General features: G+C 42.3%; 2 protein-coding genes across 10 annotated transcripts in view; both read left to right on the forward strand.

Annotated features, from left to right (window-relative positions):
• Positions 1-13,563, forward strand: part of LOC308582131 (ovomucoid-like) — a 331,104-nt gene that overhangs the window by 207,356 nt on the left and 110,185 nt on the right. The gene's annotated exons all lie outside the window — the stretch shown is intronic.
• The window catches only part of EBF1 (EBF transcription factor 1), a 369,352-nt gene that overhangs the window by 27,554 nt on the left and 328,235 nt on the right, over positions 1-13,563 (forward strand). For all 8 annotated transcript variants that reach the window (XM_081184946.1, XM_081184950.1, XM_081184947.1 and 5 more), the window contains exon 6: positions 3,307-3,375. In XM_081184946.1, coding sequence (XP_081041072.1) covers positions 3,307-3,375 — 69 coding nt within the window. The remainder of the gene's footprint in view (positions 1-3,306; positions 3,376-13,563) is intronic.

Raw genomic sequence — 13,563 nt, forward strand, 5'->3', positions numbered from 1 at the left:
TCATGTGAGTAACACATGAGGAATGCTGCCTCAAGACATTTTGCTCCCTATAGCAGAGTCCAAACCCCCTTGCTTTACCCTACTACGATTCTGTCACTCAGGTAGCAGTTTGCCCCTTTCTCCACCCACCCTGATGGTGCCACTTAAAACAGGTTGCTTCACCCTGCTGTATGATTGGTCCAACTTTGTGTATGTGCTAGGAAGTAGCGTGTGATTTAGTGAGGCTGAGGAGGGGGGTCTCCACATGACGGTTGTTGCCGTGAAGCACCCAGCTCATAAAGTGGCTTGAAAATTTCTTTTGGGGGAGGGGAGTCTGAATGCACGAAGTCTTCTATTTGTATATTTAGGCATGCACAAGGACCAAGAGAAAGATACAGAAGGATGCATCTCTCTAACTTCAGGGCCTATGGCTTTGTTTGCCTTCCATGATTCCCTTTTAGGTATCCACAGACACCACAAACTTATTAAACATGGGGTTGAGGACAATGATAGTGTCTGTAGCCAAAGCTCCCACCACCCCAGGCATTCCCATTTGCTCATAGGCAGCTTACTGGGCATTGGCATGGCCAACCACTCGGAAAGGTCTAGGCAGCCAGTTGATCTTCCCAATCCCAATATCCACCATGCAGGTGCACCATAGAGATAGGAAAAGGTTAAGAGCGATCCTCACATGCACACTTCCTGGCTCTGCTCGCAAAGCAAGTCTTTGCACAGAGAGCAGGCACGTCCAGTTTTGTTTTTGTTTTTTAACTAAAAAAAAGGCTAGAGGTATGTACTCTCATTTTCCTACTCATATTGAAATACTGCCCCTCAATGAGACCAAATTTAGATTTACAAAATGTTTAAGGGTATGCGTATCCCTGTGTCCCCCCAGAAAAAAAGCACTGGGCACATCCATAGAGATTGGAAGAAGTAGAGAGTGATACTTGCACACAAACTGTCTGGTTCTGTTTGCAAAATCCTGGGCATTTTGGCAAATTCAAAAAACTGAAATCCCTCCTCCCCCCCGAAAGAGGACCTGTCTGGGAAAAAGAGGATGTATGGCAACCCTAATCTACTCAGAAGCAAGTCCCACTGAGCTCAGTGGGTCCTACTCCCAGGAAAGTGTGTGTGATATCTTAGCCTAAATTGCAGTGTAAGTAGAATATTTAAGAGCATGTATTATGATAACCTTTTAAAAAAATACTTCACAACTCTAGCAGGATATGTGGGCAATAATGCACAAAAGAATTAGTTATACCGGGGAAGGCTTAACTTGTTGTCATGGACTGGCTGGAAGCAGAGCAGTGGTGGGTAGGGCTGCCATACGTCCAGGATTTCCCGGGCATTACTGGGATTTCAAAGGCAGAAGTGACATATGGGGGGATATTCCGGAAGACAGCAGTTTGTCCTCTGGCAACCCTAATGATGGGACGCACCAGCTGGTAAATCTCCAAGGGAACCCCTAGGGGAAGAAGGCCCAGAGCCAGGGGGAGTGGGACGACAATGGGTGCTCAGAGGGAGAAGAGGGAGCAGATTGGGACCAGGAGGTGTCAGAAGCAGAAGAGGCAGCAGGGTTTGGCGAGCAGAAAGAGGCTGCGGCAGAGAGCAGTCCAGAAGAGGAGGCTGGAGAGGAGGGAGGCTCAAGAGGCAAGGTGGAGGCAGGCTGCTGAAGAAGCCAAGGAGTCTCCCCCTCCTGCTCTCTCTCCCAGAACACAGAGAGGAGTGAAGAGGGTGGAGCAAACAGAGACAAGACAAAGGAGCAGCAGGATGCTGGGGAAGGACCCTGGGGGGAGGCAGAGACTGAGCTGTGGGAAAGTGGGGCGCTTCAGTCTTCACAACTGCCTCATTGGGGCAAGACCTACTCGGGAAGGGTTGCTGTTATCACTAGGCCTGCACTGTTTTGGTTCCTTTCATGGGCGTAGCCAGGATTTTTTTTTGGGGGGGGGCAGGACTTTTGTTAGGGGGCAGAACCGACGTGATTGGTCAGTCAGTTAAGTATTTCTATTGTTTTACTTGTTCTAGGGGTGGCAGCTGAGCCCCCCTTAGCTACGCCCATGGTTCCTTTGACTAAACAGTTAACTTCACTGACACAAGGTGTTTTCTTGCTGACCTGACTCCAGCTCCTAACAACTGTGGCCATTCAGGTGTTATTGGACTCAAAATTCCCACTAGCCCCAGCCAGCATGGCCACAGACCTGCTCCAGTGTTTGTAATTTGTTTTATTTTTATTTTCTTACATTTATGCCCCTGTTTCTTCTGTCATGGAATGGACTCCAAGGCAGTGTACATGTGGCTTCCCAATAGTCACCCATCCAGGCACTGACTAGAACAAGTTATGCTTAACTTCAGCAAGGTGGTGCTCTCATGTGCCTTTGAACTGTACCATAGGATTTTAAATGTAAAGACTGATACATTTCTTGTTGGCAATTAGTTTTGCCAGAGATGTATGGTAGCCAAAGAGGGTCAGGCAGAATTGGCTTCAGAGACAGATTTGGCTCTATTTGATCACTATTTTTGATCACAGGGCAGTCCTGTGCATTGAATCATGAGAGCCAAACAAGAAATATGAAAATGCATCTCACTGTTAAGAGATGATTATTTGAGATGTTGGTATGTTTTCCAGCACCAAGTGTCAAAGTGGAAATAGATCATGATCACACTTGTGTATTACCTGCTAATAAGGTGTAAATGCAAATTTCATGGCCATGTAGAGTTTTTGTCTTTATTCCAAACAGGCATCATCCTGCATATTGAACAAAATGTGGCGAGAATGGTCTTAAATAATGCAACATGGAAAACATTACGAATTTCTTTTGCTTTCTGGATTCCAAGCGTTCCCAAACCTTGCTGTCATGTTTACAAACAGCTGCAAAACGATTAGGTCTAGAAATGTTTTTTGTTTTTAAATGAGAAGATGAGAGACTGAGGATTCTAATGATCTACAGAACAAGTGCATTCAAACAATCTCTTCTCCATAGGAGTTTTCTGCCTGCTCTCTTTCTAAACTTATCTATGGGACGTCTCAAACCATTGCAATGTAACTGGAGAAGGTCATAATCATTACCTCAAGAAATCTTGCATTATTATCCCTAAAAAGTGGGATAACCCTCTTTCCCCCTTTTTATTTATTAATTGTTGTTGCTTGCCAGCTGTACAAGATGTTAGACCTAGTCATTAACCCATATGTGACCTTCTATATTCAACTGATTTCCAGACAGGGACAGAACAGTAACTCTAGCCGGCAATGTGAACCCTCCTGTATTTGTAATTATGATTTTGAGAGTGTAATGGCTGCACTAAATCCTCTCCCTTTTTGCTCTGCAGCCGCTGTTGTGACAAGAAAAGCTGCGGCAACAGAAATGAGACTCCTTCAGATCCAGTGATAATTGACAGGTAAGGGCTGCTATCCTTTTCCTTGAATTTATTCGAGCTATTTGTGGTGTGTGTGGTAGTTGGTTTTCTTTTTGTGGGGTGGGGGGACGACGACTCCTCATTATAATGAAACACCTGCCTTGTGTTGCTAATGGGCAAAGAGTGATGTGCGTCCGTGGGCGTAATTTTGTCGTTCATAGGGAATTAGTGATGCTATAAGGTTTTGATTTTTGTGGAAAGGCCATATGGAATGTAACTGTGAGTGGAGGCTCTGTGGAGCGTTCTGGTGCTAGTCTCTGATTCATGCTCCTAAAGGGGGACATTTTTCTCTGCAACTTTCTGCGCCTCGATTCGCATGCTGTGCCTGGGAAGCTTCGGGAATATAAAATAATAATAGTTTGTGATTTATGAAATGTGGTTGGGTGCTTATAAATATTTAACTTTTTACTTTGAAAAATGTTTGAATCATTATCACTTTTTAGCTACAGTAGTTCCCTTGGATGCAATCTATCTAAATTGTAAGGTTTGTTTTATTTTATTTATGCATTAAGATATCTGAAAACTAAAGATTCCTCTGCCCCCCCTTTCTCAACAACCCCCCCACCCCCGGATTCCAGCTTGTTTTCTTTGGTTTGAGTGCCATTTTGATTGTATTGTCAGTTGATTAATTCATTTTGCCTGTCTTAATTATTACGGTTTCTAAACCGATCCAAATTACTAATCTGACATGACCGAATAAATCACTGTAGAACAATAAATTCGCTGGAGTTGTTCTGTGCAATTTGCACTCGGCAGACTTGCAAATTAGGCAACGCTGTAGCCAAAGAGTCACTTTTACATTTTAATTATTGAAGCTCGTCATACAGAAACATATGATAAACTGTTACGATGTCGCATTACTTTGTGAGAATTAAGTGACCACGCAAGGCTGATACTGTCCATTATCAGTTAAGAGAAGGAGTACTATATCATTGTGGTATGGAACTCTTCCTCTTGCTTTGCTGCCTGAGTTAATGATCGCAACCTTCAATTCATCCTCTTTGTTGGATTGCTCAGAAAGTGCCGTGTGACGTCGGAGCAAGGTGGCATTCTGTTACGCAGTGACTGGAAAGACATGATTGATAAGCCATTGTATTTATGTAGTTTTATGTCTTTGGTATGGCTTTTGAAACAAGAAGTTATGCTTTCATGGCAAATGTCTTTGCAAATTATTCCTGAGTTAGTTTACAGTACAGTAGCAGTGAATTTATATTTCATACTTGCATTGCTGAAGAGCGTTAGGTGAACACAGGAGAGCACAAAAGTAATTAATTAATGTGTCTGTTGTGTATTCAAGGTGTATTATAGTCTGATGGGGTATTAAAGATGGCACTTGCAGTTGCATGGAAAATTTATATGTCTCCTAGATGGTTCTCAACAACGAGATAGATACTGAACGTGAAATGTGTGTGGTTCTACCTACATATAGATGTGCTGGCTGTGGTTCATCTTAGGAATAAAACCTTTGGCATTGACTGCATTTTAGACTAGCATATTTCAGCTTAGTAAGCCAAGAGACGAACAAGCTTTTTGCCCATGCGTGAAGATCCTGTGTTCCTCCCTTCATATTGCAAGAAGTCAAATTGCAAAATCTATAATTAACCACAACTTCTCATTTTGACCAAGCTGAGGAGAAAATGGTTATAAGCTTTGGAGCAAGTGAGGGGTGCTAAACCGACTTCAAACTGTGGTCACATATCCTGGCATGTTTCAAAGCGCCATGGTTTCTTGGAAATGAATGATTGGCAAACTATGGTTAATTAGGTTTGCTGTTTTGCTTGTGTGGACAGGCAAAAGCTGTTCATCTCTTGATTTACTAAACTGAAATCAGTCATCTGATCCAGGCACCCTCGTCTGCATATTGTTCCTCTTCTTAGTAGTTTGGACAACTTGGGTCATACGGTACTTCACCAGCATTGCAGAACTTTGCGCTGAGGCAGATTAAAAGCTGGAATTTGGTTTGTGGAACTGGGCTGTATTAAACTTTGCCTCACCACACATTTTGAGTGTGAACTGGTTAATCTTTTAAAATTCTTCCCTCGGTTTTAAGTGGTGACTTTGATATGGAAGGTTGATATGACTGTGGTTTGAATAACATCTGATTTTGACCCGCTCCTTTGGGTTGCAGTGGCATAAGAAATTTGACTCAGCTGTGCTGTAATTAGCCTTCCCTGTGTTTTTGAAACAGGATTGAGTTACCTGGATCGCATTAGTGTGGCTTCTATTGTTGCCGCTTAGCATCTGTCCCAGTAGGGTACTTAAAACCTTTTTCTTGGCCAGGGCTAGTTCAAACAATTTAGGCAAAATAAAGTATGCGCTTTGTACAGCTAGTGGCTCTGGTGATGTTACTAGTGACATTTACCCTGTGCATATTATTTCCCCCTTGGCTTAGAAAAGCACGAAGCAATCTATATGAAGCCTGTGTTTTAAACAGAGTACTTTACAAATTGTTTTAACATTAAAAAGCCGTCACGAGCTGGAACATATGTTGAGTTGCACTCTGCTGTCACTCTGGCGTGCATAAAATTGTAAGCTATTATGCCAATTGATATGCAAAACCATATTTAGCTATTTTTTATTTGCAAGTGATCCTTCACAGGACACATTTGGGGAGAGGGAGAGAGTTTGCAAAGATTTTCTCTGATGCCTAGCAGACTGCTCAGTCCTGTATTTGACCTGTATTAATAGAATGGGCACCTTAAATGCTACATTTAAGTAGGCAAGGATCACATTTAAATCATAGACATGTTTCCTTATGAGGATTACTACCTCTTTGCTATATCTGCAGAATACGGTTTTTCAAATGTCTGATCAAGAAGGATACTTATGATTTTTACACATACACTCTAAATGATATTGGAGCATGTCTGGAAAATTTTGAATGACAGTAGCCACATGTGAGTATTGACAATTCTGGACAATTGCGAATCTCTGAAAATTCAAAGATACACTGGTGAATATAGGCAGCTTAAAAGCGATTACATTTGTGTGTTATGAAAAGTGCGGATATATGACACATGTAAAACCTTTGTACCTACAGAGTTGTATAACATGCTCTTTTGCCTCCAATTATCATTTATATTCATTTATAATATATAATCCAGAATGAACTGGAGCCATTTAATCATAAATGTAGAGTGTTGGAACAGCCTTGGCAGATGCATTGGGAAATGACTTTGTATTTAGAGGAGCACGTTTTGATTGCGATCAAAATGACCTTAGGAAATTTTCTATACTCTAGAGATCTGTCTTCCCTCCATGCTGTGGCATCAATCTATTTTTCTCATAGGCAGTTTGTAAGCTTTATACCATCGGTTCATATAGCCCAGTATTGTATGACTGGCTCCAGGCTTGAGGGGAACGTGGGCAAAGTGTCCCCTCTCTATCATTGTATCTTATCACCTGGCTACAATGATAGCACTTCAAGGAGTGCTGTGTTGCTGGATTTAGTTACCCTTTAAATTCCCCACAATTCCTCAGAGTGACAAAAAGTTTGGGGCACTGAGAGAAATTAAAGTGGTGGCTTGATACAGTCAGCTGGCGCTGCTCCAAATGCCACATCAGGTGATGGTGGTGGTGGGTATTAAGGTTGGAGATGAGTAAGTACTGGGGTCCTGTCAGCTGCTCAAGGATGCCAGACACAGGCTATGAATACTGTTTACGTTGGTCCTTCCCAACCCTACCAGAGTTACCAGGGCATTTGCTTTTACCACAGAATACTGCTGAGTTATGGCCTCAGTGTGTTTGTGTTGCGCGCACACAGACACAGACACAGACACAGACACACACACACACACACACAGATGCCTTAGAGATGCTGTAAAATAATCTCCAACACAATCACACAGATTAAAATAAAAGCCCTAGGGCTGCTTTAAATGAAATCATTGCACTAGTGGGCTCCCCCCTCCACTTCTGTGTGCCCCATAACTTCCCCAAACCTGCTCCAGAGGGTCAGGAGAACCCCCAGAACAGTGCAAGGGAGGAGGAGAGGAGATACTGTTTGGTTTGCACGAACAGAAATGCACAAGAATCTCCTGAGCATTACACTGAACGCAGCCCAGTATCCCCAATGAATGCCATTTTAAAAGCCATTTGTTGCTTTGGCACAAGCTGTGCTGGTACACAGCTTTCCCCCAGGCCCCAACTGGCCCTTCATGTGTTCCCTGTCCTAGTTAGTTCATTTTACAGCAGGATGATACAGTTTACATTGTACAGAAAGTATAGCAAAATGAGATAGGGCGTAACATCTATTTTAAGGTAAATTATCATTTTTTAAGCGGAAGGTGCATGCATCCCCCTAAAAGCACCTGCAAGTTCATGGAGATGTGGAGGGACGAGTCTTTGGAGGAAGTGAGTGTGATGCAAAACAATTCAGGGTGCAACAATTTCTGTTACAAGTGACACTGCGTGCATTCAGCCTAGTAGTAGCAAAAAAATAAAATAAAAAACGAACCACTTCCTGTTATTACATTCTACATAGATTTAACATTCAAACGGTAACTCAAATTTGAATTTAAAAGGTTTGCTATAAAATTCCTGGGCAGGAATTGAATAAATTGTACTTTTATTGCCACAGTGGAGATTCCCATGTTCTAACCTTTTTTTCCATATAGCTATTCTAGTTCAATAAATAAAACCTCATTAGACTATTCCCATTTCAATGAGTTTATTAAATTTTACAGGAGTAATTAGCATAAGCTGTGCTAATTTTTCTGGAAGACTAATGAGAGAGCTTCTTAATTAGGTTTGCTTTGTAAGAATCTGAAAAGATGATAATGAAAAAAGTCACATAGGGTGCAATACAACAGGAAGGAAGAGTCTTATTATTTCTTGATTTGTGAAAGATGATTCTGTGTCTTGGCATGGCTTCAAACTTTTTTTAAAAAGCCTCACACACATTTTTTAAAACCACCCAAACTGACCAGGGCTGAAACAGATATTCTAGTGAGATTTCTCTACTTGTCATTTAGTTTCATCCCCGTCTCCCTTCATGGATGAAACAATTGAGCAATGGTTCTCTTGGCTAAGATAAACATGGAAAGTAATGTCTACTTCCAATGTATATGGCAGAATCACTCCAGCATAAACACTCATACCTAGTGCCCTGGATCCCCTTAAATACCTGTTGTTTGAGCATGTATGCATTCCAGTGGTGGGAGAAAAACATCCCTGATGTATGGTTATTAATGGCTCCAATTCTCAATAATGACGGGGGAGAGATGATTCCCCACTTCCCTGCCAAGAGTCAAAAGTGGTATCACAAGTGTTTCATTGCTAATAGTGAATCATTACCTCTGGCAAATAAGGTTTTTCAGGTTTTTAAGACATTTCAAAAACCTACAAAACTTGTTTGATGGAAGATGATTGCAGGACAAAAGAAACCTATATGGGCTGCACCTCCAGCTTTCTTATAAATGACTGTCTCTAACCATAGCTGCTATTTTCTGTATCCCTGTTGAGAGCTAATGCCCAAGAATCCGAGACTATTTCCCTAAACTAATAAAATAATTTATTCCAGTGCCTAGTGTACACAATTGCATCATGCAGAGACTCAGTATTAATTCTGATATCTGAAAGCAGCCACAGCGCTTAGCCACTGCCTCCAAGTTGGTTGTCTGATGCAGAGTTGTTACCGGGCTACTGTTTATATTAGCCATGCTAGAGAGGTTTTGTTTTGTTTTGTTTAAATTGAGTAGGCCTATACCCAATTTATCCATAATGAATAGGGCCATTTTTAAAGATAGTAACTCTAGGTATGTGATCAAGCAAATTCCCTTAAGCCAGGCAATTTCAGATGGTGTTTGTATGTTCCCAGTGTGCACTGGATTCCAGTGGAAAACATCTGCTCTCTATGCCCATAACACTCTGTACTGGGATATTTTCCCAGATTGCTCTGTGGGAGAGTAGCCAGCAAGCTGCTCCTTTGTAAGAGAGCTGTTGTGTGACCACTGCCTCTAGAGCTCTGAATTCCTCAGCAAAGCAGTCCAGTTTTGCCTGTAACTATCTATCTATCTTGCTGATGCGGTGCTAAGTGTCTGAAAATAGTTTCTTCTTAGCATTGATTCACACAAGTGGTGCAGAAGAGGAAAAGCTTGTTCCATGATGACTTCCAGATGCTGTCCATTGTGTGCATATATGATATTGTAGGTTGAGTTTAGCATGGATTCGTGTTTTTTTTTTTAATTTGGCACTGCCTGCACATTACTAGCTGATGTGACCTGAACGTGCCCAAGCCTTTTCTGCAGCTGAAATGGTCATATGAATCCATCATCTGTTCATACACTTGCATATGGGTCAAATACCTTATGCTCATGCCATAACCAGGATGGCAACAGGATGGGCAGAGGAAGGTGTATGATTGTGTTTGATGGGAGGATCCAAATAGACAAAGCTCAGATGTAGCTTCATGTAGTCTTGGTAGTTCACGTAAAGATGAACAGGAAGTCTGGTGTAAGATTTTTAGACGCGTTAATTAACCAGCATGAACTGTACTGTGAACAAAGATCTCAGTGCAGCAGTTTCTTGCAAGGACAGAGGTATGCTTGAAATGTCTCTTCCTGCAAGGGCTGCCTCATTGACTGCAAAAGTGGTAAAATTCTGCCCCTGTATCCCTTTGAACATGCATGCAGAGATCTGAAGTGAATGGGGCGGTGTGCAGGTTCATAAGTTCTATGTGTGCATGACCATTATGTGTGAGTTGCTCTGTCATTAAGGTAGCCAATCTGGGGAACATTCAGCACTTTTGAGTTTCATTGGTTTCAGTGGGAGAATCAAGCATGTGCTTCAGTCTCTTTCTCTCATTGAATTTAATGAGACTCCAAAGCAGTTAACCTTGCTTGGTTTGTGCCTGATGTTTCTGTTGGGCTTAGGCCTGAGCTTTGCTTGGAAAAGTCAAGGACACACTACCTTCCAACAGGAAATACCTCCTTAAAGAGTGACTATAGCTCTGCTCCTAGTGTTGATCCTTCTATTTCATCTGGAACAGCTGCAACTGGAATAACGATTGCCTTCCTGAACGTATCATTTTGGAGTTTTTGGTCATTGCTCCAGTTCATCGTGCAAGTTACCTACAAACCTATATGTGGAAAGCACCATGTTGTTGTTGTTTAGTCGTGTCCGACTCTTCGTGACCCCATGGACCAGAGCACGCCAGGCACCATAGTATGTAGCGAAACGTATACATTCCTCTCTGTCTTAAGCACACAATGGCCCTGTGAGTAAGGCTATGTTACGAAATAGTGACCGGTCATCTAAGGAGCTTTGTGGCTGTGTAAGAATTTGAATTCAGGTCTCCACAAGTCACCCAAGGCAAGTGTTTAACACATAACACCACCTTGGCACTCTTCCAGCCTTTCTTCGTAGTCCTCCTTACACCGTGGCACACACTGCCTCAGCATAAGAGGAGTGAGAGGGTTGGCACCACTCATTTGATGCAATGGTATTTTCCTAATCTGCTCATTAGTTGCGGGGGAAAGAACTTGGGAACATCTTATTTGGCCCATGCCAAATAAGTGGTCCCTGCCGCTTTCTTATTCCTGGAAAGTGGCTTGAAAATGATGGTGACAAGCTTCGCTTTTATTTCAGGGGCAAGTTCTGTGGAGAATATGTAGTGTACGTATATTCTTTTCAGTGTAAAAAAGCCCTTAAAACATCTGGCTGAAAGGTGGGGCCTGATCCTGACAGGGTAGCCCAGAAAGCACTGAGCACTCCCCACCCAACTTTGCAGGGGTGAGTACCTTAAAGGACCCGGCTTTTCTTTTGTTTCTCTTCACAAAACTTCAAATGTCCTATTCATAGCTATTGATTTCTTAATGCTAGCTGCTACTTCAAAGTGTGTGCAGGGGCAAAGAGGACAGAGGCGGCCCATAGGATTACCTGGGTCAACAGAACTAAGAATCTTTTATTCCATTTCATGTATTATTAAAAAGAGAGTTTTTTGGGGGGTGTAGATAGGTTTCCCCCCTCTTTTTTATGGATTGTGGGGGAGAGCAGAATGGAGAAAATCCAGAAATATCTAATCTCTGAATCATAGCTGTGGAGTAAATCTGATTTTGGGATCCCTTTGTTGTACTTGAAAAATGTGCCAAGGCAATGGAAATACACGGGGTTCCAATATTAAGAAAAAGGTTGCTTTGATTCATTTGGGGTCTGCCTGTCTGCAGAGTGATGTGGAGTGGCCTTTTCTTGCTGAAGGATGATGGGACAGGTGACTTGTCAACCTTGATTGTAGAGCCACATTGTACAGAACCCCGACTTCTCTGTAACAGTTTTGCGGCTTCTTCAGAGATCATTAATTAAGAAGCAGCAACAAACATCTGTTATGCCAGCGAGTCACAGGCAATTGAAGTTTCCTTTCCTGAGTACTTGTGGTGGACCAGATCCACATTGCCCCTTTACACCTGATGTTGTACACCATGTGTACATGTGTGTGAACATGCTTTTATCAATCACTGGGATACTGTCTGGTGAACTCCTAGAATTTCTTCGCAAACTTTAAACGTGTAAATGATTATTTTTTTTAATGAAACAATGCCAGAAAAGTATGTTCTTTTCTAGTGGAAGTTAGACCTGCAATGGCTGTGTTTAGAGAAGAGAGGAGCTTAGTTGCATTGCAAAAACTCAGATGGGAAGGTGTGGATAGACGAAGCTTTTACTGTACTTCCCTTTACTATCTTCTTTGAGAATCATAGCTTCATTGGCACCAGCAACTTAACCGAGCAACTCAATGGTTGCTCGGTGCCTCCTCCAGGTTTTGAGGGGCTCTTAGGCTAGGTGGTCCCCTGCTCTGTCACATGTTTGCTTGCCTTCTTCCATCTGCACAACTACCTAGAGAGGGAATGTGCAGAATGCTGCACAGAAGTGAGCAGCAGGGTAGGGTGATAGTGCTCACTTTACCTCCCACTTATTGTGTTGCTGATGCAAGTAGTAGACAGGGAGGTCAGCAAGGTGCAAACCAGCTGGAGGAAGCACCACCTTAGTGTGTTTGCGCTGCACAAACTTCTCCTCCTTCTCTACCTCCTGGTAAGCAGCAGTAACATGGGCAATGAGAGGTCAGGTGAGCACCGCTGCACTGTCCCATCACTTGCTACTGATGCTACCCCACCTATTTATTCTTACCACAACTTGCATGCTTAGAGAAGGCAGATGAAAAGGTAGCAACACCAAGGAGGAAGAGCAGCAGGGTCAGGAGGCCATTCCCTGCTGCAGGGTGTGAAACTCAGCACAATGTGAACCAGTGATGTTAACCCCTGATGCTGCTGCCATTAAGTTTCAGCTGAAGAGAGGAGGGTCCATGGACTTATGAACCACCTAGGTCTAGCGGCAACCAGAGAGAGGAAAGGATCCTTTTCATATGATGCAGATGCTGCAGTGCTGGCCCTATAGCATCCAGCACGTGCACCACCAACCGGTGGTGAAATTGCACAAGTACAACATGATGGCACTGAAACCACATAAAGCAGTTCTTCCACCTCTCAGCTTCCATTTAATGATTGCCTGGTGGCCAGTAAATGCACTAGAGTATAACTGCTAGAATGCACTGTGGTCATCAATACTTTCATATAATCCAGTAAAGCAAAAATCTATTTCATGCTGCTAATAAGATGGGTCAAATTACACTGTCATCTATAGATCCTACACAGAAGGTGGCAGATTTTTTAGAAAGGCATTTAATACAGCTTCAGAAAACAAGCAGCATGTGTCAAGAGCGTGGCATGCACTGAAATTTCTCTTTCTCTTTTAACATCCTAGCGTATTTCCTGTCATAAGAGTTCTGGAAAAGTACAGGGTGCACTATACAATGTTGTCTCTGTGTCATTTTGGGAACTGTGCACAGGCAGTTGTGATCAGATATATTAAAGTATGAATGAAAAGTTTACTTCCAAAATTATAAAGGAGAATATTTTAAGGTGGTTCCTCCCCCCCCCCATTAAAAAAAGTCCTCTATCATTTGTGGCACTTTAAAATACTTGTGACACATCTTTAGTATATGAAAATCTATATTCCAAATGAATGTGACATGTTTGATGCTGTTAATCTGCTCTGGGTATGAAGTAGGTCGTTAAAATGTGTTATTTCATTACCTTGAAATTATATCCTGGATGTTATTAAAGTGACCCAGATATAGACTTTCACAGCAGCCGTTGAAATGCTGTGAACAGTACTTTT

This window comes from Podarcis bocagei, assembly GCF_964188305.1.
Source record: "Podarcis bocagei genome assembly, chromosome: 2".
Taxonomy (NCBI): Eukaryota; Metazoa; Chordata; class Lepidosauria; order Squamata; family Lacertidae; genus Podarcis; species Podarcis bocagei.